This window comes from Anabas testudineus, chromosome 22, assembly GCF_900324465.2.
Source record: "Anabas testudineus chromosome 22, fAnaTes1.2, whole genome shotgun sequence".
Classification (NCBI taxonomy): Eukaryota; Metazoa; Chordata; class Actinopteri; order Anabantiformes; family Anabantidae; genus Anabas; species Anabas testudineus.
Window position 1 is genome coordinate 8,256,024 of NC_046630.1, and position 21,349 is coordinate 8,277,372.

Consider the following 21,349-nt stretch of genomic DNA (forward strand, 5'->3'; position numbering starts at 1 on the left):
ATAAAGTCCGGGATAGAAGTGAAACACAAAGGGCCAGTATAGCCTGTTTTTACGATGTCTACATCATACTGCCAGGTTTGGCTAATTAGATGTGGTTTATTTGGGTCTTGACCTCAGACAAATCTAATGTACCAAGCCTTGTAAGTCAAGAGCTAATTTAATCACTGGTAAGATTGAATGGCTGGACAATGCAAGGGAAGGAAAGGAGGAGGAATAAATGTTTTACTGTGACGTACACCTGACAAAAGGGTCTGACTGTGTCTCAATAAAACGAGTGATAAAGAGGAGCTCTGGCTTGGGTTGTTAGATGGACTGATGTGCTTGTTAGTATGTAAACAGACATTAGCACTATCTCAGCAATTAGGTGCAACCACCAAAGACAAGCACCACTTACTATGTTAGGAGCTCATCAGTCAAGCCTTAGGTAGTAAAGAAGACTGTGTCCTGAGCTAATGATTAAACTATTCTAGATGTGGGAACTTGCAGCCGTTCTTCAGACAAGCAGTAAATTTATAAATATGACATTTTTTTTTTTAGTAGGGTGAGATTAACACCTGATATTTCAGATCATAATGCTTATCCATAATAAGCTAAAGTTTTAAGGCTTATTTAGCAGAGGGTTACCTGTAACAATAGAGGGATGAAGGTCTCAATCTCCAGGATCTGGGCAGCTTCCTCCATCAGGATGTTGTCATACTAATGAAGACAATCAGCAAATTAGCACAAATACTTACAAATACTAACTGCAGTAAATACACACTTAACCAGGTTGTGAAGTATGTGTCAACTGAACAATCTGCCACCTTAAATCCCAGCTCCACCAGGTCATGACGTTTGAGTGCAGCATGCGTGCAGGTCATAGCAATGATTTTAGCTTCCTTCACCAGAAGATACTTTGAGCGGTCCAATCCACTTCTCAGCAGCTCAAAGGCCCTAAATTCCTTCAAGGGAAGACAAGAGAGAAAGTTAGTACCACCACTGTGTACAGAGAGGTTTTATAAAACAGGTGTGATTCAGTTTACAAAGAAACAAACAAATCAACATAAAGTGCAACATCTTAATCAGTGATTGAAGTTGTGTTTTCTCCACACTTCATGCAGGTGGGCTGCATGTGTGAATGCAAGCACCTGAGTCAGTCAGCTTGGAAAATACCCAGGCTTTATCCTGCAAGCTCCCTGTACAGTACAGAAAGTCTGCATAATGTTTATGTGAGCTCGTGTGAAACAGCAGGTGAACGTCCAGAGGATGAGAATGGGCGTTCCCTTTTAGTCAGTCTGCTCAGCACAACACCAGAAAGTATAGGAGATATATACCTGGAGTTATAAACATAATGCATCCTTTCTAATGATGTAACAGGCTCTACTACGATGGGCTGTAAACTCCTCCTGCACACTCTACACAGCGAATACTCCCCCACCACACCCCAACAGACTATTTCCCAGTGTGAGAATGCACGTCACCTGGACTTTCTCCTGCTTTGTGCTGCATGTGTGAATGCACAACTTTGCACAATCTCTGGACCTGATTCTGCACACACAATCCAAATTGTATTTGTAAAAACAGCTCTAGTCTCCTCATTTGCTATGATACACATACCAACCAGGAAATTTGGGATCAGTTTTACTATAAATATAAATCAATTCATTGTTGAAATAATGGCAGTAAGAAAAACATGCTGTGTGCACACAGAGGTGAGAATATGGGTAAACAGGCATGCTATTTTCAGGTTGGCACACTGTAGGGTTAGGGGAGGGAGACAGGGAGGGAGAAGTACACTCGGACAGCACTGGGGTATAAATATTTGATGTGTTACTATTTCAGAAATAATATAAAACCAATCAAAACATGCAATATTGATGAGATCTATTTTTAACCTCCATGGCTCCAGGGTGATTCATGGGTGAAATCAGGACGGTAAGGAATCAGACAGTGAGAATAAACAAGACAAAACAAAGAAGTAAACAGCTGCAAAGTTGTGGTAGGGCTGCAGAGAAAGAAACAGGAAAGGTCTATGGATGAGAAACCCAAGAGGCACAATGCGTCCCTGTCTGTGTATGTGTCTGTCTAGCAATATATTCTACCAATGACAGCTTATTCTACACAGCTTTTACATTTTAAAAAACAAATAAGCAAATTCAGCAAGATATTGCTCACCCTTCCCTGCACCACAGACAGCTATACCTATTAATGGGTGTACAGTTTTCACTGCAGCATGGGTGAGGCTGAGGGAGGAGGGAGAGGTGCTGTGATGCAGTGATACACAGGCCAGCAAGATAAATCAAGGTCACCACACATATTGGGATAATACTTCCAGCCAATAACTTCTTTATTGCTTTTCTGAGACCTTCTTGGCGTTCCATAAATCGGAAATGTTATTGTTATCCCTACAGAAATGCTTGATGGGCTGAGAAGGAATGATAACACATCTTCAACTGCGTGTTTGTGAGTGGTAAAGAGTGGGAAAGAGTGTGAAAAAGAGTGACAGTAAAAAAGATTAGTAGAAATGTCCTTTATTATTTTGCCATGCTGCTGATATAGTCCAAACTAAAAAATAAAAGAATAAATAAAATAACCACAGTTGCACAATATATGCACAAAGTATCTTATACTGTATTGAGTAAAGCAAAGAGACAGATGATGACTAAAACTTAGAAATGCAAAAATCAGAAGAGCTACTTATAAGCAGACATGTATAAAGAGACAGTGTAACAGTCACCATTCACTTACAACAACTTGTTAGTGTGGTGACCAGAAAAGTCGCTAGTTGTGCATGAGAGAATGTACATCACCTGGATACACAGCTGGTGAATAGTCTGCTGTGTGCAAATTTTAGTTTGGTGTTTGATTATGTGGATATTTTGGCTGGTGTCCACAATTTTAGATCTTCAAAGGGCTATTTGAGGGTTAAAGTTTGGTTTGAGAAATAAGGTTAGGTTTGGGTAATGCCATTAATATACTCGCTGTGTGCCAACAAGTTTGCCAAGTTTGCATAGTTTGTGTATGTTTGGAGGATTTAAAAGGTTAGCCTAGGGGAAGACTAAAGCCTAATGATCCCTCACTGACAACAGGATTTCTTCCTTGTGAACTTCAGCCTTCACAGAAGCCATGTTTGTAGCCTTTAACAGCAGAGAACACTGCACCAATAATATAAATGGCAGATATGTAGATGTAGGTAACACTTAATGCTATTGTGGTGAGTCAAAGATGTTGCTGAGTTTGTTTGATACTGTCCCACTGCTCATACACAAGATTGCATGATTGCAAGATTGAAGTATACAAGGAATGCATTATGTCAATGAGTGTCCTCACTAGTATAGGAGGACACACATCTTGTTGCGTTTGTGTGTTAGCGTGACCTTCTTACCTCCAGCTGGGTGAAAATTTTCTTGATGTGGCGGTAACAGCCCTCTGCAATGTCCATGTCCTCTTCATAAGACTGTCCCTTAAACACAGGTTGGGGAGCATTGGAGAAGTACTTGTGGAAGGGGAAGTGTGTTGCTACAGCCTCCACCGCTACTGTCTTGCCTTGTTTAGGCTTGATCTTGCTCATGTACTCTTCCCATCGAGATATCACCTGTAACGGGAAGGGAGAAATCAGTCATACAGCATCTTCTGGATAGATTTTCTAGCACTTTTTAAATACATAAAAGGTTGAGCCATATACATGCCTGGTATTTCCTCTACAATTATTTAATAGCTTAAAAACACATTATACACAAATTAACAAATGGTAGGAGAAAGCCTCTCTCTTACAGAGGTACCCCTGCTGAGCACCTAATAAACCATCTTCAACCAAACAGCAGGTTAGCCTAGTTCTATAAATACCCCTGTGGAAGAAAACAACTTGAAGGATAACATTAATGGGTCTGCTGCAGGACTCAGCTTAATTGTGTGTTAAGTGTCTGCCTGTACGGACTATTAAGGCCACCCCTAAAACCCGAAGGGCACCTACATATGGTTTGTTATCATTAATGATTAAAAGAAATGTCTGGGCATGGTAACATCAACTACATTTACAAGGCACAAAACTACTGTTGGTTAGTAAATATCACAACAACAATAAAATTAAATGTAGATGAGAATGTCTGTGGCTTCATACTCAAAAGAAACTACAATCACTGACATCTCGGCTGTCTTTGAATATTAACTTGAGCTCCCTGTGACACTGAAGATGAGAGCAAATCCCTCTCTCCTCTCTATGTAAGAGAAGATCTATGATATTTTTTAACCCCTTTCCTAAAGCATGATAATTCAACTAACTACAGTGGCATTTTCCTGCAGCCAGAGATGATAGTAACAGGAATAAACAGCAATAAACAGTGAGTATTGTGACTGTATCTAGTCAAAAAAACAGCAGTGACTCTGGAGAGAGGACATTTCAAAAATGTTTGCATATGATTGACGTGAATATGTCTGAGGAACAGGATAGACAATACAGAAATCCATTCTAATTAAATCTGTTAAATATCTTATGCATCCCCTTAGCCCTATCTCTCTATTTTCTATCTCTCTCTGTAAATCAATATTAATATCCAAAAACTAAATACAAGGATGTTTAGGGGCTTAACGATAGGATGCAAGTAGGACAAAAAAGATTTGCAATTTATACAGATCTTTACACATACACAATAGCTTATAGTCCTACCTGATAGAGGTAGAAGTGTCCAGCAGTCTCACAGGTGTAAGAAACATCTCCCGGCACATCCAAGCTCTCTTGTAACCTTGCCACCTCTCTGAGGAGCTCCAGCCTTCTGGCTAAGACATAGTTTACCCTGCCATATCTGTAAAGAGACAACATAGTTAGTTCAATGTAAAGGTCATGTTTTTTGAATAAAAGAATAATAGAACGCACAAGGTCAAATGGATAATAAACAGTAATTTTTTTATTTATGTTTCGTAATATTCACTGAATAACCATGTAAGATCTTGCATTAATTATTTTTTACCTCAACTGACTTTATCCTGCCAAACACGTGAAATAATATTTTGCTGTAACTGTGGATTCAACCTCTGATCTAATATAATCATTTCTCACAATGGTGTCAGATTATTTATTTTCCAAGAACTGATTGAGCAGAGTTAACCTTAATTTGTTGACTGCCATTTGCTTGTTTGTGTGGAACTTTTTTGTAATTTGCTTTGTGTTTCCCTCCTTGGCTCAGTGTGTGCAGGTGCTAAAAAGTCTTGAGTACATGAGGACCAGCAGTATTTTTTATTTTTTTTTTATTACAGTGTATTTAATAATATAGCAACACTTCCAGTTAGTATATATAGTGTATTGTAAGTACGGCCATTGAGTGGAGATATGTACAGTGACAGAAAGGCAATGCTTTATTTGACTACATTTAAGGTTTGTTTTGTTTCATGCATCCTACTGTGCAGTTAAGCAATACTGCTCTAAAGCAATTAGCAGGTGGCAACAAGACAAGCAGCACACACGGACAGGAAGTCGGAGGGGTCACAGGGTAATACTAGAGGTGAACTCTATTTTTAGACTCTGTGAAAACATTCTCAGCCAGCACATGACTCAAAGGCAGTCACACTGCACTGCCTGTTTGGCCCGAATAAAATTAAATAAAAATGGGAAGTGACCTTGCTTCCCGGGATGACATACCTGTAATGCATTCTGCTTTCTCTGAGACAGTAACTCATAATAGATGCACAGGTGTGAACAACAGAATGCATCTACTGCCAAGGTTATATTTTCCTTGTCATAATCCAATAAATATAAAACTTGCACACGACATTGGTAACATAAAGAGGCTTTGCTTGAACCTGAGAGAGGATAGTGCCATTACAATTACAAAGATTACTTTAACCTAAAACCTACGGCAGAAATATACACCATCCACAACGACATTTTCTTTACCCTGCCACCAACATCCAGTCACAAAATCTCATTAACACAGAACAAAATTTACCATGAAATGGAGAGAGGCATTGTTAATTGATGGTGCTGTAGCTTTCCTTTTGTTAGTCATTCAGAGGAGCACTGCCTTACATTTTTCATCTCGTATACAGTGTTAATTAAAACTCTGCTCTCTCTCCTCTAGCTGGTGTTGATGGGGTGGAAGGAGTGTGGAGTCTGCATGTTGTTATGAGGCAGTCAAGCAGGGGGGAACATTAAATGCTGCTAGCTAAAGCTCTTTCTTTTATGTCTGTGTTGCTGTATAATTTAGGAATGTAACAGACTGCTTCCATGTGCAGAAGCTGATTCCTATACACGGCTGTTCATACTACAGTCATACACTCACACTGAACAGTACTCTTATACAGGATACAGCAAATGAATGAAATGCATAATCACTCTTTGACTCCTCTGGAAGTGCTGCTAAGAGCATAGGGTGCAATTAGCTCAGTGCCACAGATGGATAAGATGGTAATTAATAATGTTGGCTATAAGGAAATTTTAAATAGTAACGGCATAAAAACGTGATATTCACCAACACTGAGCTATTTATAGTCGAAAGCAAGCTAAAAAGCTGATGAAAAAGAGAATGGTTTTAAATATAGCAGCTGTCATGTAGAACAGTAAATGTGTTGGCTATCTGGAGATCCTTATTTGCAAAGTCTAAAATGGGAACTACAGCCTTAATGATTTTGTTAGTACACTACCTATAACTAAACTAATACTTTACCCATGAACTTCATATCATTCATAACATTATTTGGTTTAAATTTAGATCAACTTGAGGAACTGGGATCCACCCAGTGACTAATTTCTCTACAAGTATTAAGCCGCTGCATTGCATTTTTAGAAGCTTTGGTTGGAACTCATAAGGAAGAAACCTAGTGAGCAGATACCCGTTAAATGCACTGACCCCAACTTTCTCATTTCCCATCTTACTGGATCTGAGAAGAAAAGATTGAGTCATTATCCTTTAGGTTGTTACACACTTACAAAAAGACGTGGGTGACAGTGCTCAGAATTATAACGACTTCCCTTAGCAGGTCTCTAGTGATTTTTATCTAAGGGTATTTGTACTGTGCTCTGCCACTAGTGCTGTTTTAATAGCGGGATTGTGTTTATTATGTGCCTATTATGATTATTATTAAACCGAGAACGTTCTTAAACAACTAGTTCGTTGATAAGATTAATCCACCACAGAAGGTCTCCTTCCTGGCCCGATTTGAATAAACAAGGTCTTAACAATCTGAAATTAAATGTATTTATTCATGTAATTATTTTGTATTCATTCATGTATTTATTAATTTAATGGTTTCTTTATATTGATGTAATTAATGAAATGTTTATAAAATAGGCTTAAATATTTGCATGGTCGGAAAATAACAACTTTATATTAACTCCTAAACATTTTGTTTAACATTTAAAATGTCTGTATGTCATGCAAGATCTTGTGGACTAAGTGATTGGTAGAATATGTTGGTGTAATGTTATTTATTTTTGTCTGCCTCAACTATGATTATAAACTCTATATGGTTAAAACATATTTTCCATTTGGGATACTTAAAATTAATCTAAAACTTAAACTTACTTATTAAAATACGTTTCCAAGACATGCATATTTAGTTATTTCCAATATCTTTCCTAAATAGTTTGTTTTCTAAATGTTTTCTAGATAACTTATGATGCTTTGAGTTTATCTTTATGGTAAATCTCCATAAATTGACATAGCATTTTGCTATCCACCCATTGTGGAAAGTTATTGTCAAAGTTAATGTCAAATACAGACATCTTACAGGGTTAAGATAAGAGGGTTAAGAGGGTTAATCAGACAGACACTGCTTGTGTGTGTAGGGATGTGGGGAGAGATCCCTTATTCCAGTTGAAAGACCTTGGAGGCCAACGATGCCCAATAAAGATAAACTAGGTTCCTGGCATGTGAGAGTATCAAGTAGCCATTTCACAATGTTGGATCAGAGTAACTATGTGTTGTGTCAGCTGAGTTGGGTTCCTATTTGTGTATGTTGGCGGCTGTGATCAAACTGTGTGGGTTGCAGTACATATGCACTATAAGTATGTTACCAGTTGCTGAACGTACTTTTGCACTTGGACACGCAAATTCAACTTGTCTCAATTGTAAGGTTTGCTTTCCTGTTTGTTTAGGTGCATCTCTGTGTGCCTTCGTTCTTCACCTGTCCTTTGCTATTCTCACCTGCTGAAGTCTTTCTCAGTCTCCAGCTCCTCCTCTCCATGGCCCAGACGCAGGAGGTGACGCTCATCGATATCTAGAGCCATGATCTTTTCAAATAGCTGGTTAAGAGCCTGGTGAGAATGAAACATAGCAACAAGCAACATAATCAGACAAGGCAATGCCATTGACATGTCCGTATATTTTGTCATTTATCAACAATATATTTTATTTCTGTGAATTCATTCCAATTCTTGATTTACTCCTTTTTATTTGTATTAAATTTGATGAGTATATTTGTTAGTTTACTATGAAAAAAGTGTTTTTCTGTAAAGGAAATATACATTTCAGGGTAAACTATTGAATGAAAATAAGTTTTTTCATCTTTATATGCAGCTATGCTTCTTGTGGATAAGCTTCCCCCTGGCCACCTTTCAGTAGAGTAAAACAGCAGATTACTTTATGATTAAATACTACGGGGGGGAGATTGGGGCACAAGGGAGCTTAGATTTTAATTTTTCCTCTAAGGTTTGAATATGACTCTTGCCTGATTAATGGGCAGCTCTGAGCACAAGCTGTAATTCTCTAGATAGCTTAGCTGTTTTGGAGTGTTACTCAAACTTTTCTGAGATCAGAGCTGGTTTGTGTGTGTAGGCGTTGTGTGTGTGATTGACCTGGTTTGAGTGAGTAACTATGAGGGTCCTCTGCTCAGGAAAGTTGTGATACAGGTTTGAGATGATCTGCACGGCAACATCTGTCTTTCCGGTTCCTGGTGGTCCTACAACCTGGAGAAAGACAGTAAGAAATTAACTTTTCAACAAGAAGAAACAGAAGAGAATAGAAGCACAATCAGAAGGTAGGTCACAGTGCAAAGGCGCTCCCCCTGTAGACAGTCTAGCGATTGTGACAGCTAGGCCACAGGCATGTCAGAAGTGACTAGGCTACTGACCCATTAGCCATGCTCAAATGGACCCAATGCAGTGTGGCACTGTCTGGCATGCCAAGGCAGTTCCACTGAGTGCACAGATGGGTGAAAACACAAAGAAAAATAAGGAGAAATGCTATAGGAGGCATACTGGAAGTATCTGTCAAGTCTCCCTTTGTACTTATTATCTGATTTCTAGTAGCCCTTCATCACTGTGCACAACTTAAGTGGGGCGAGATGGGATAGTACATATAATTTACTAAATAAATATTCACGAAATAGGTTGGTGTTAGTGTTGGTCTCTCAGGTGACTAATTTCTACTAAAAAATAGTACATGTAATTAGATATTTCTACAGTGCATGACCAACTTTTATTTGCCTCACATTAAAGAAGCAGTTAGACAGCTCGGGAGGTTGTGTGCTTGAGGAGATAAACAGAGGAAGGAATGAATGCATTAGACACTTATGCCGGCTACTTATCACCACATTGAAAGATCAGTTTGTCAAAAGTGTGTTACACTACTACACTATGCATAACAGCAGGGAACATCTAGAGCTGTAATCCTTTGACATTTTATATGTGGTTGAAGAAGAGAGGATTTTAGGGGATTTTCTTTATTACTGTACATAAGTGACAAAGAAAGGGACATCAAACAACAGGATATTACTGTTGGTGTACATTCTAGAGATTATGGCTATGTTATAACAATGGTCTGGAATAATATGCACCTCCAATGTTAGTGCTCACTGGGCCAGGTTATTTGCCTAGAAAGCATCACACTCACTCAAAGGATATGTTTGGTAACTTTATAGGGCTGGATTTCATATTATGTTTTGTGACTCAAATGTTTTGCTACAATATTGTTAAATATATCATTTAAATCTTGCAAATTTTCTTTCAACAGCTCTTGAATCTTATACATTGAAATGCTAAATAACAAGCCCTTACCATGGTGAGTCCTGGCTGCATCCCAGCTCGAATGGCTTCAATCTGAGTAGGAGTGAACTGAATTGTATTCCTGTAAGAGATTGACATTCCCGATATTAATAAATAAAGTTGTTGGTCCGAGATACTGAATGGCCCTGACAGCATAAACATTGGAGTTCTAACGTTTTCATCATTTTTTTTGTTTGTTTGTTTTGTTTTTTAAGAGATGCTTCATGCTGCAGGTTTTGTTGTGATGTTTTTTTGACAACATCTTGAAAGATTAAGTTGGGGCTTCCCCATAGACATGTTGCTGCTACCAAGATTTAAATATCAAAGTACAGACTGAAAATGCTAAAACACCACAAGATGAATCTTACATGTTCATTAACGGCAGTCATTTTGTGGCATGAATGTTATTAAAGCCACTTCTGTTAATGTTTAATTGCATTAAAAATCTATTATCATAGGCACAACAACAACCACCAAATTAGCAATAAAACATTACATAGTGAACAAGCCAGGAGACATACCATGGAGACAAACAGACAAATAAAACACAAGAGTCAGGCCAAGAGCAGTAATAAGCATTTTACTTGTACCTCTGAACTGTTTTATACTGTGGACATGTTTTCTATAGAGGTTAAGGTCTTAGGATAAGCTGAAATAGTATATTACACACTTTGATCCAGGCCAGACCAAAGTGTTATTCATGAGGCCTCAATTGGGAAGGATTCAGGCTTGGCCTTGATCTCTTACCTCTTTGGTTGGTTGTAGGGATATGGCCCACGGTTGGGGGTGACATAGGGCTCAACGACCAAGGTCATGTCCTTCTCTTTGTCTTCCACTTCTTCATCAGCCTTCCTCTTCTTACCTTTGTCTGTGTTTTTTGAAATTGGAAACTTGACTCTGGGAAAACAAAAGAACAAAGGAAAAGAGGAAATCATCATACATCTTATCATAGAGAAAAAAAAAATACTATTGTCTCAACCAACTCTAAAGTAAATAACCAACAAGCGTGCTTTTACTTTACCTGAAAGGGGGCACTTGTAGTTCTGCGTTCTCCTCTGTGACCTTTATAGTGTAACCCGGAAAACATGAATGTAAGTGATCCAGAGACAGAAAAGTGTCATTGAAGTCCAAAGTGGAAATCTGATTGGGCATTTTGGAATAGTGGGCACTGCCTGGGTCACCGTAGCCTAGGATAATGTCGTGGAGCCAGTCTGGGACAACACACTCAGTGTTCATCAGGTTTCGGATGGTCTCTAGCACTGCCTGAAAGACAGACAGACATTTTGAAAACTTGAAGATAAAACATGTAACTAAATGAGGCAAGTCAGACAACAGAGACCCACCCCATTCGTATCTTTAGCAGGATAAGAATAGCATTTTTGAGGGCTGATGGGAGAACAGGTAATTTATATGTATGTCAATTATATTTTAATGAGCTGCAAACTGTCTAATACCCTCTGCATCAAACACTGTTTGGGGAAACATGTTTACTTTTATCTGTGTCACACATCAAAGATGGAGAAGAATGTTTCTTGAATACCCATTAGTTCCTATGCTTTTCAAATTCAAGAAAAAAAGAAACGCTTCAAAAACATCTGTCATTGCTCCGGGTGTGAAAGACAGAAATGGGTGTGCAGAATTAGAAATAGCAGATTTGACAAAGCCCGTAATCAGAAGCTCTCAAATAAAAGGATATGATAAAAAAGGAAAAAGAGATTTGTGTGCGGTTAACCTATAAAAAAAGAAAAAATGAACAGAACAAAACAACAGATGGGAGGTTGCACTTGCACAGATAACTCCTAAGACCTGCTGAAAAACTTTTAACATCTGTGATGCTTTATGTAGGAAAGTATAAAAACAGTATACTATACAATGTTGACTTGCTACCAAAAGGGCTACATGTTACATAAATAGCCTGTGAGAATTTGCTTTCACTGGGAGGGCCTTGATTGAGTAGTAATCTCAGAGCTGCCCTGGCCCCAACCTTATACTACCCACAATACCCAAGAGAATATAATATGTGCGATACATCACTCAGAGGTGGTGTTGGCAGGACCAGAGCTCAAGGTCTTAAGATAAAGCACTCAAAAGCAATGTAAAATGAGGGTTATGCTTCAGTAGGCAGTCCAAACCTTGAAATTATTCTCCTTGGGTTTGCGTCTCATGATGATGTTGAAAGTCTCATATGGGTCTTCAGTGCCGCTTTGAATGCTGCTGGTCATATCCTGTTGATACTGGTTTGGGTCCAGCCAAACACGGAACGTTCTGGCATCTCCCCGTAGCTTTGGCTTTGGTTCAGGTCCTAGATCAGAGTGTTGGAGAGAATACTTGTTAGAACATTAAAATGAAATAATTAAATCAGCTATTTCTAAACTAATTAAACAGACGTAAATTTTAATATAAATGTCCATCACATCCCTAAATTTACCTTACACCTAAACTTGGCTTGCATTTCTACAGTAACATTCCTCCTCAGGAACAGGACTTCTATCTAGATGCTTGACAGAAAGGCCACTGGCATAAGCCTTTCTCCCATGGGCAGTCTGCATGCCACAACAAGTGCAGCTTTCACAGAGAGTGGAGGAGGACATGGAGTTGAAGAGTGAAACTCAATCCTGTTGGCCTCTGCCCATGCACGTATGTGTAGGTGTGTCTGTGTTCATGTGTGTATAGTTATGTAGGGATCATCAAATCCCCCTTGCTAAAATGAGCGTGGTGACAGTTTAAGAGTGGAAGCTACGCCCTCAACACCATGTGATAACAATGTGGACAGCTCAGCTCAGCCAAGGTGTGCCACTGTATTTAACTGTCAGTTATTAAAAGATGAGATTATAGCAACACAACAAAACAACATAATGATGTGTGTCTGTCATTTAAATCTTTTTTCTTCTCTAACTGTAATTCAGATGAATATATGCCAATAGTTTCTGACAAATGTAGACATGAATGCAGACAATTCTAATTTCTTGCCATTGTATTTTATACTATTTTTATTTGAATATTAAAGTTTAAGAGTCAATTATTGTCTCAAAATGCACCTCTCAGCTTGAGTCTTCACACACCTTCACCACATGAATTAATGTGATTCACGTGACATCACTAGCTTCCTGTTAGCCAGAGTTCTGCTTACCCCACTGGGGATCTGAAAGTTTAACTAAGCAGACACAGACAAGAAATGTTCTCTGGCAGGATTTCTATTTAGGAAACCCTGCCTTCTGCATATTTTATTCAAACAGATGAGAGAGGATAGGGGAAAGGATGCTTCAGCACATGGACACATGTTCTGACAGGGGAAAACACTTAGAATAGCAGGGGTTCTGGCTAACTCAGGTGAACCAAGCACACAGAGGGCCTGCTTTGGGCTGTGGGGAGGAGAACAACACGGTAAACAGAGGCGACCCTGTTACTTTAGAAATATATTTTACTTTCCAGGAAAGAGAGGAGTTTTCAATTTGGTTTGAGAAGATTCTCTTTGTGTTTAATGACAACTATGACTTATTAGTGAAATGTGGTAAAATACTAATTTCTGTGCTGTTCTCAGATCACTTTTGTAATGGTAGAGGGCCTTGCTGCTGGAAATATCTTGTTTTAGCAATTGTTTAATGTTGTGTATTACTATTTATTTAGTATAACTAGAAATAGTTATAATAGAACAGCTTTTCAGTTAAATCAAATATAGCAGAGGATGCTGCCTAAAGCCCTCAGGTGTGGTCGACGACCTCAGGTTAATGGAATGTTAATGTATAAAGGTCAGGTCTCACTGTGACTATCTCCATGACAACACCTGTCTGACCCTCTCCCAAGGATCCATAGATGGAGATAACTGGAGGTCTGATGGGTGTATGGATGTCAAATGTCACTGGTGTGTGTGTAGGCAGGAGTATGTATGAGCATACCTTCCTCAATGACACGTCCCTTGTCATCCAGCATACCCTGCACCTCGCAGCCTCTCACGTACACCAGGCCAGTCTGCTCCACAAAGGGCTGGCGCCGGTCAAAGCGTGTGCCGTAGGGCAGGTTCGGGCGCACCGTGATCAGAAAGCAAACGTCATGTTTCCGCAGTCCTACAGGGAAAGAGAGGATGGAGAGAGCAGTTAGAGAGGGAAAGAAGGGAAGGGAGAGGGGAAAAAAAGGAGAGACAGAAAAACAGAAAGAAAGTGAAAAGGACACAAAGAGAAATGGGTGATGTGGAGTGTTTGTGAGACAGAGTAGTAGTGTGGGGGAGTTTGGAGACGCAAGCAAAACCGCTCTGTCAGCATTCACCTGATCTTTAAAACATGAAGCTCTAATTATACAATGGGGAAAAGGCTAGTGGAGTGAAGGAAGTAATAGTTCATACTCTGAGTTACAAGAAGGAGGCAGAAACTGTAAAACTGTGTATAAAGATAAAGTGTAGGGATCAATTTGTGATACATTAGGTTCACCTTTTTTGTGATCAGTAATCACTTCATTACTTTTACAGCATTTGGCCACTGGAACGACCCATTCATTTTCCATGTTAATTACTCCAGTACACCATTGACATTGCTGTGAATATATGCTATGGCTTTCTCAGGAGAGCTATAGCAGACAGCCTGCCAAAGGCTCCATTGCACTCTCTATGTTGCCATTTAATCAACATTCTTCAAAGCTGACAAGCTTGTGGTAACATTGTCTACAGTTCCTCTACCAAGCATACAGAGCGATAGACAGAAAATGACCAAGACATAAAGCCTGAGGCTCAGTGAGGCAGTAGAGGGGTAGCAAGTCTTCTCAGAGACATTAAGTGGTCAGGGTTCATGAGTCAAGGTATGAAATATTTTATAAAGAAATATAACGTATATGAGAAGAAATAGAGAAAAGATAATGTAACTAGGCAATATGGAACAAAACAGCTGATCTATAATAGTAGATGCAAGAGGGTGTGTTATCAGTTTATTTTCCACAACATCTTTTGACTTTAGGTCATTTTGTCTGCAGAGAACAAACTAGACAGAGCAACAAATGTGGTTAGACTGACATAACAAACATAATATACAGATATGAGATAATAGACAAATACATATATATAAAGTGATGAAAAACAGAACAGTGTTTGAGTTTTTACCTTCCCACTCTTGCTTGATGTGACCTTGTACGTTAAGGTTGATCGTGACATCAGCTCGGACGCGAGCTGGCCAGCTCTCTCCAATGTTGGGCTTGGCAACCTCTACTATAGAAAAAGAGGTGATTGTCTGAGCCATCCTAGCCCAGCCACCAAACACCACTCCACCATACTCTGACTGCCTGTGTAGAGGGACAGACAAAAAGTTAGACAAGCGCTGTAGGCTGTTGTCAAGATTGAAAATCAGTTGGATTTAGGGCAGCACATGGCACTACTGCTTACTTATTTACTTCCGCAGGAACAACAAGCAAGTTGCTACATCATTTGACATAATGGGAACACTTATTATGTTAAGCAATGGGTTTCCAAATGTGGTGTACCAAATGTCACAGTCTTTTAATAAAATATTGTCAATGCGCTATGCCACCATGTTTGAGGTAGACAGAGGATATTAATCTTCATTCACTGAAGTAAAGAGACAAAGTGCGCTGTAGATTAGTTAATGGTAGAAACTGACTGCACCACAGATGCTTATGTGTGCGTATGCAATAACCCTATTTCAAATCCCGAACCATACATCACTGAGGTTTATACATACATATATTTTAAAAACATTCCCAAGTTAAAATCTACCAACGAATCATATTTCTTGAAGCTATAGAATTGAGGGCATCTCACCATGGTTTCATACGCCACACGACATCTTCTATGTCCTGTCTGATCTCATAGGTGGACTCCAGACGGAAGAGGTTAAAGTTCCTCAACAGGTAGTCATGGAGAGTCAGGAACTGGAGATTCAACTTGGGCAGAGCCAGGCAGCCTGAGAAGGAAGACAAATAAAAAGAGCCAAACAGAGTGAATTATATGCTAATATCCAAATAATTGCAATTAATTATTAATTTGTCATTAATGAGCTACATTTATTTCTTTTCTGTTATACAGATTACTGCACGTCTAAATGTTGCAAAGAAGAAGAAAGGACGTTGCTTAAAGAGCCTTAGTACCGGAGTTGCTGAAAGTGTCCTTGCCAACTAAATAGGATTCCCTAAGAGAGAGGTGCCAGTGTCCTGAAGATAAGGTATAACACAAGGTGTGGGTCTGTGTACATGTAAGTATGAGGCACTGACTAGATACTGAAATAAGTATGTGAACTATAGCACACGTCAACTCAGACACACTATTACAATTCACACATACAACACACACCTTCGCCTGAGTAGTACTCTGTCGGGACGATGTTCTCATCCCAGATTATCTTCTCTGTTGGATAAAGAGGCATCTGGTTAAGTTGCTCAATCTGAGAGATTCTGCGCTCATGACGGGACACCTGTGTGTGTGTGTGTGTGTGGGGCAAACAGCAAGAGAGACAAAGACAGAGAGAAATTGGGTTAATGAACAAATGCCCCTCTGCCCTTTCAGCTCAGTGTCTAGGATCTTAATCTCTTCCCGTGCAAGAAGACAACATGGAAAAAAATAAATAAAACAAAAACATTTTTACTACTCGTCATTCTAAATCTAGCTGGCCTATAGTTAATGTGTGTGACATTTCTGTTATTGATCTTTTACACTAACCCCTGCCCAGCTGATATTTTGCGAATGAGCACTACACACAACCATCCTTTCTAATCTATTCTAGAAAAAAAGATATAAATTACATTAATTATTTGCTATGTCAAAATGAATGCTGAATACAAACCAGTTCATCCTTTCCAACAGATGAATTAAGAAGCCTAAACTAAACCGACTCCTTACTAAGAATGGTCCTTCCCTCAGCATATTTATGACTGTGTTCTTTGCAGTGCAGATGATTGTTTGGCTACCATATGGCAGAGTTCTAGTCCTGTGGCTCCTTCATGTTAAACCAGTCAATGATGTTGGTTGTTTGGGGCAACCTAAAGCACACACAAACGATTCCACTGACGTTGTCTCCTGCATCAATCTAATCAGATAATTATGAAACAGCTTTTCGTCATCGCTTCTCAGAGAGGACCTTGGGATGGTCTGAGTGGGTAATTATGAATAATCGCAGGACAGCCTTGATACACCCACCATGATGAAGAGGTCTACAGCACATGTGAATGTGTATTAGGGAGACTAGTGGGGCAACTCTCCACCAGCTTCCTGGTTGGGCTTTAAAATGAAAATTGGGAGTATGAGGAAAGGGGAACCAGAAAGTACAATCAAACTAGCTCCAACCTTTTAAGAGAAACAAAAAGGAAAAGAAAAACAAGTTCTAGATCTGTTTATCAGTATCAATGTCACACAAATGCCTCCATAAAGCACTAATTGGATTAGGAGGCAAATTCAAGAGGGACGGGCAGAGAAGAGGGGATGCTATATGTATTCATGTTCAAGGTCATGTGCTGAGATTAATGACTTTAAAATGAGAAACACAAAACCCATTAGGCCACAAGGCTGAATGGCCGGTAATTATTCTGGAAAATAACTGTTCACCAATACGGTCTGAAAGTAGTACTTCATTATCTCATAATTAAACATCTCTTTCTGGTCAATTCAAAAATCTTAGACAACAAAGACTAAATATTCTTATATTTAGCAATTTATTTGACCCATGAAAAATCATGGACCATACTTAAATGCAACAAAAAAACAAACTCCTGTAAGATAGTTCACAGGTTAAATTAGCCAGTTGGTGTCATTGGTACTGGACTGGTTTACATTAAGGATATACTGTACATCTTTTTTTTTTTTTTTTTACTTATATATTTTTTTAATTATTTCACTGTTATCAGACTGCACTTACCAACACCTCAAGGAGAAACACCTTCTCATAGGTTGTGTCTTGCCCTTCAGGCAGTTCTGGAAGGAGACACAAGTACGAGGCCACCCGGTGGAGCATATTTGGACTGTGAAGAAAGATGAGATAAACAGGCATTTGGTCGGCTACAAAAAAAACATTTGCAAATTACGCATTTAGCCGACGCTCTTACTCAAAGAAAGGAGGAGAGTAAAGAAGGTAACAACTAACTGCTGCCCAAACATATTAGTTGGGGATTAATAAAAACATTAAGATTATGATGAGCACAACTCATATTACATGACAATCATTAAATTCTGAAAGTCTACCATTGTGACTGTGATGTATAATATATTTATAAGAGAAGTTACATGTTGGTGCTTTTTGGGACACTTCATCTCCTGAGAAAGGCTTTTTAAACGGTGATGTGTGTGTGAAGATACACAAGCTTAACCAATTCTTTGCACAAAGCAGTTTTGCTGTTTGCTTTGACACAGCACTCCTGCTATGTCAGCATGTGTGTGTTAAGGGGCCGGGGTGCACTGATGTGACAGGATTATAAAAATCAAAGCCCATATCCGTCTCAGAAAGCTGAGGCGTGGCTCTTTGCATACAGACCTGTGTTAATCAGGCTGACGCACTGTGACACAGGCAGAGTCTGGTACACAATGAAGGACAGGGCCCGATCACACAGTGACAGGCCTCGACAGTCACACGTGGCACTGACCGATTGTATCCGTGTATGTGCATGTATTCTGCTACTTGTGATGCCAAGCTTAGGTAGTGGGGTGGCAATTCTGCCAGTGTTGCAGTTTGGTGGCCCAGGTCGCGGGGACATTCCTACCCTTAGCAACAAAATAACAATACAACAACAACTCACACTGAGTAATGCTGATGACTGGACCAGGTCATGATTGATAGCTGAGCCACTGGCAGGGTAAGGTGAAGATGGGCACAGAGCAGAAACTGCTCTACGGTAAGTTTACTTTTTGGCCTGAATGCTGTATAGACATTTCTTCAGACTTTAGTAAAAACACAGTTTACAAAGATGTTAACACGAGTTAAAGGTATTTTCATTTAGCTAGCTAAACATAAAACTCTAACGAATTAAAAGCACTAAAAACAAACAAAAAGACATTATCACCTCTAATCAGCTATAACGCTAATGTGGTTTATGCTTTTCTTTTCTTAATTAAGTAATAGACTATTTGAATAGATATCTACATTCCTCTACAAATGACAAGACCACACTGAAGAACTAATCACAGAACTAATTATGCCAATTATTTTCCAGTAGTAATGACTCTGTTTGATTTCTTCTCCTTAATCAGGTATTTAATTCATTTTTTGGCCTGAAATGACACTCAAAATGATTTATGTGACTGGAAGAAGTATTCATGTGTATGTGAGAGAATGGGTGTGTAGAAGTGTAAGCGGGCTATGCAATAATGCTGCATGTGTGTATTTGGGGGACTTAACGGATAAATTCAGAATGGCGGGTGACTGGGAGCTTAGCCTGTGGGTAGCGCAGCTGGAATAAACTGGCATTAGTGCGAGTTGTTTGGATGAAAAGTGCCTCGTTAAATCTGATCGGCATATTTGAGTTACCCAGGAGCTGCATTGGTGACAGTTGTGGAGCAGCGAACAATGCAGTTCCTGCTATATTCAAAACTCTAATTCTGGGAAAAGGAGCAGAGCTTCTAAAAATACATGAAATGGTTCAGCTAAGTCTTCACCTGATTCAGCTCAGCTCGGCTCAGAACCTTCTGCCTGACGCAAAGAAACTTAGTGTGGGGTTTAAGCATTTATAATCCATGACAGAAGTGAAAAGAAGTGATGGATATTAAAAAATATCAACTGCAAAGGGAAAATTTGTATTGTTCCAATATGCTACCCCTGTGGTGTAATGGCAAAAATATCACATGGTGTATAAGTAAATAAATAATAATGATAATAAGAGTTGTTGTTAGATTAAACCAAAACATAATGACTCTCTCTAAGCTTTTAATTTTAAAATTTCATTATGATATCAAATGTCAAGAAAGGTTAGAAACTGTGAAGTAATTACAAACTACCAATAAATCAACGTCTTGTCACTTCCCTTTACACACAAGTAAGAAAACAAAACAAAATACACACACACACACACACACACACACACATACACAAACACACAGACCAGCCAGTTCATCAACGCAATGGTGCTTTTTGGCTCTTTGGCAAGCTAATATGATCTGACAAACACAGCTGTTCAAAGAGTTTATTCTCAAGCCACTGCAAATCGATTAAATTAATGAGGCGTGCCTCTCTCTCTGGCTGGTACCAGCTGCCTGTTCAAGGGCTCACTAGCCTCCATTTAGCAGGGCAATCAGGCAGGAACGGTGATGCTGATGCTATAGTGCAATATAGGACAAACATAGGTATAACAGCTACAGCTTGTAGCTTGTAGCAAAGATTTTGGTGGTCAGAAGAACTTAATATCCACATAAATCAGACCTGTACACTTCTGCAGGGGGTTTGTTTCTGTGCTGCTTTTTTTGGCCAAGGACAGTGCTTTTAGAAATAATGGTATTATGCCTAAAAAGCAAGGGTCCTACATACAGTTAGTCCAGTAAGTACCTATACTGTACATGAGACTGGTATAAAACTGTTGTGTTACAGGAGTTTAGTATTAACAGGTCACTATCATGTACTTGGTGCAATCATGCATAACCTTCCAAAACATCTGTGCACTGATAATGCGCAAATACGCTTCACTTCCTGATTAGTTTGAGATGTTTTTACCTGAGATGCCCAAAATGTTTGGTCAGGGATTCTCGAGTGTCTACTGCTGCTACGTTGGACAGAGCAAAGTCGTGCAACTCTGGGAAATGAGCAAAGGCTGCCCTCTGTATGAAATGAAAAACAAAGAGGTGAAATCTCATACACTGAAATGTGCAACATCAAAATAAAACATTAATTATATTACTATGACGATTTAATGAAGAACAAAAGCAGGAGCAACACAAAGAGAAGGATCTGTAATATCTACCTACAGTGGCAAGAAAAATGTGTGACCCTTTTAGAATTTTGTGGTCTGCATTAATTTGTCAGAAAATGGGATCTGGTCTTCATCTAAGTCGAGAATATTAAACAAATGTAATATGCCTAAAATAATAACACAAAAGAAATTATCTGATATTTCACATCTTTATTGAGAACAACCATCAAAACCTCATAGTGTGAGTGGAAAAAGTATATGAACCCTTGGAATAATAACCTCCAGAAAGATTAGTCAGGTGTTAGCATACCTGGAAGAAAATTATTTTGAGGGTGTGGACTAGAGCTACTTCAACGTACAAACAACACTCAAACTTTTTGAGTTTGCTCTGCACAAGAAGAATACGCTTATGTGAGCCATGCCTTGCTTTCAGAGGATCTATGATCAAGAATAGTTGATTTACATAAAGCTGGAAAATGATGTCAAAGACTATAGAAATTCACCAGTTAGGCAAACAATCTACAATTGGAGACACTCTGGGTCTGTGTCTACTCTACCAAGAAGTGGGCGAAA

General features: G+C 39.0%; 1 protein-coding gene across 1 annotated transcript in view; it reads right to left on the reverse strand.

Moving 5' to 3' along the window:
* The window catches only part of aqr (aquarius intron-binding spliceosomal factor), a 41,862-nt gene that overhangs the window by 13,814 nt on the left and 6,699 nt on the right, over window positions 1–21,349 (reverse strand). The window contains exons 14-29 of the mRNA XM_026339307.1: window positions 20,581–20,684; window positions 17,803–17,905; window positions 16,245–16,365; window positions 15,717–15,858; window positions 15,042–15,220; window positions 13,852–14,019; window positions 12,088–12,257; window positions 10,977–11,218; window positions 10,703–10,852; window positions 9,968–10,037; window positions 8,768–8,878; window positions 8,118–8,227; window positions 4,646–4,781; window positions 3,365–3,574; window positions 804–941; window positions 625–696 (exon numbers count right to left, since the gene is read on the reverse strand). Coding sequence (XP_026195092.1) covers window positions 625–696; window positions 804–941; window positions 3,365–3,574; window positions 4,646–4,781; window positions 8,118–8,227; window positions 8,768–8,878; window positions 9,968–10,037; window positions 10,703–10,852; window positions 10,977–11,218; window positions 12,088–12,257; window positions 13,852–14,019; window positions 15,042–15,220; window positions 15,717–15,858; window positions 16,245–16,365; window positions 17,803–17,905; window positions 20,581–20,684 — 2,226 coding nt within the window. The remainder of the gene's footprint in view (window positions 1–624; window positions 697–803; window positions 942–3,364; window positions 3,575–4,645; window positions 4,782–8,117; window positions 8,228–8,767; window positions 8,879–9,967; window positions 10,038–10,702; window positions 10,853–10,976; window positions 11,219–12,087; window positions 12,258–13,851; window positions 14,020–15,041; window positions 15,221–15,716; window positions 15,859–16,244; window positions 16,366–17,802; window positions 17,906–20,580; window positions 20,685–21,349) is intronic.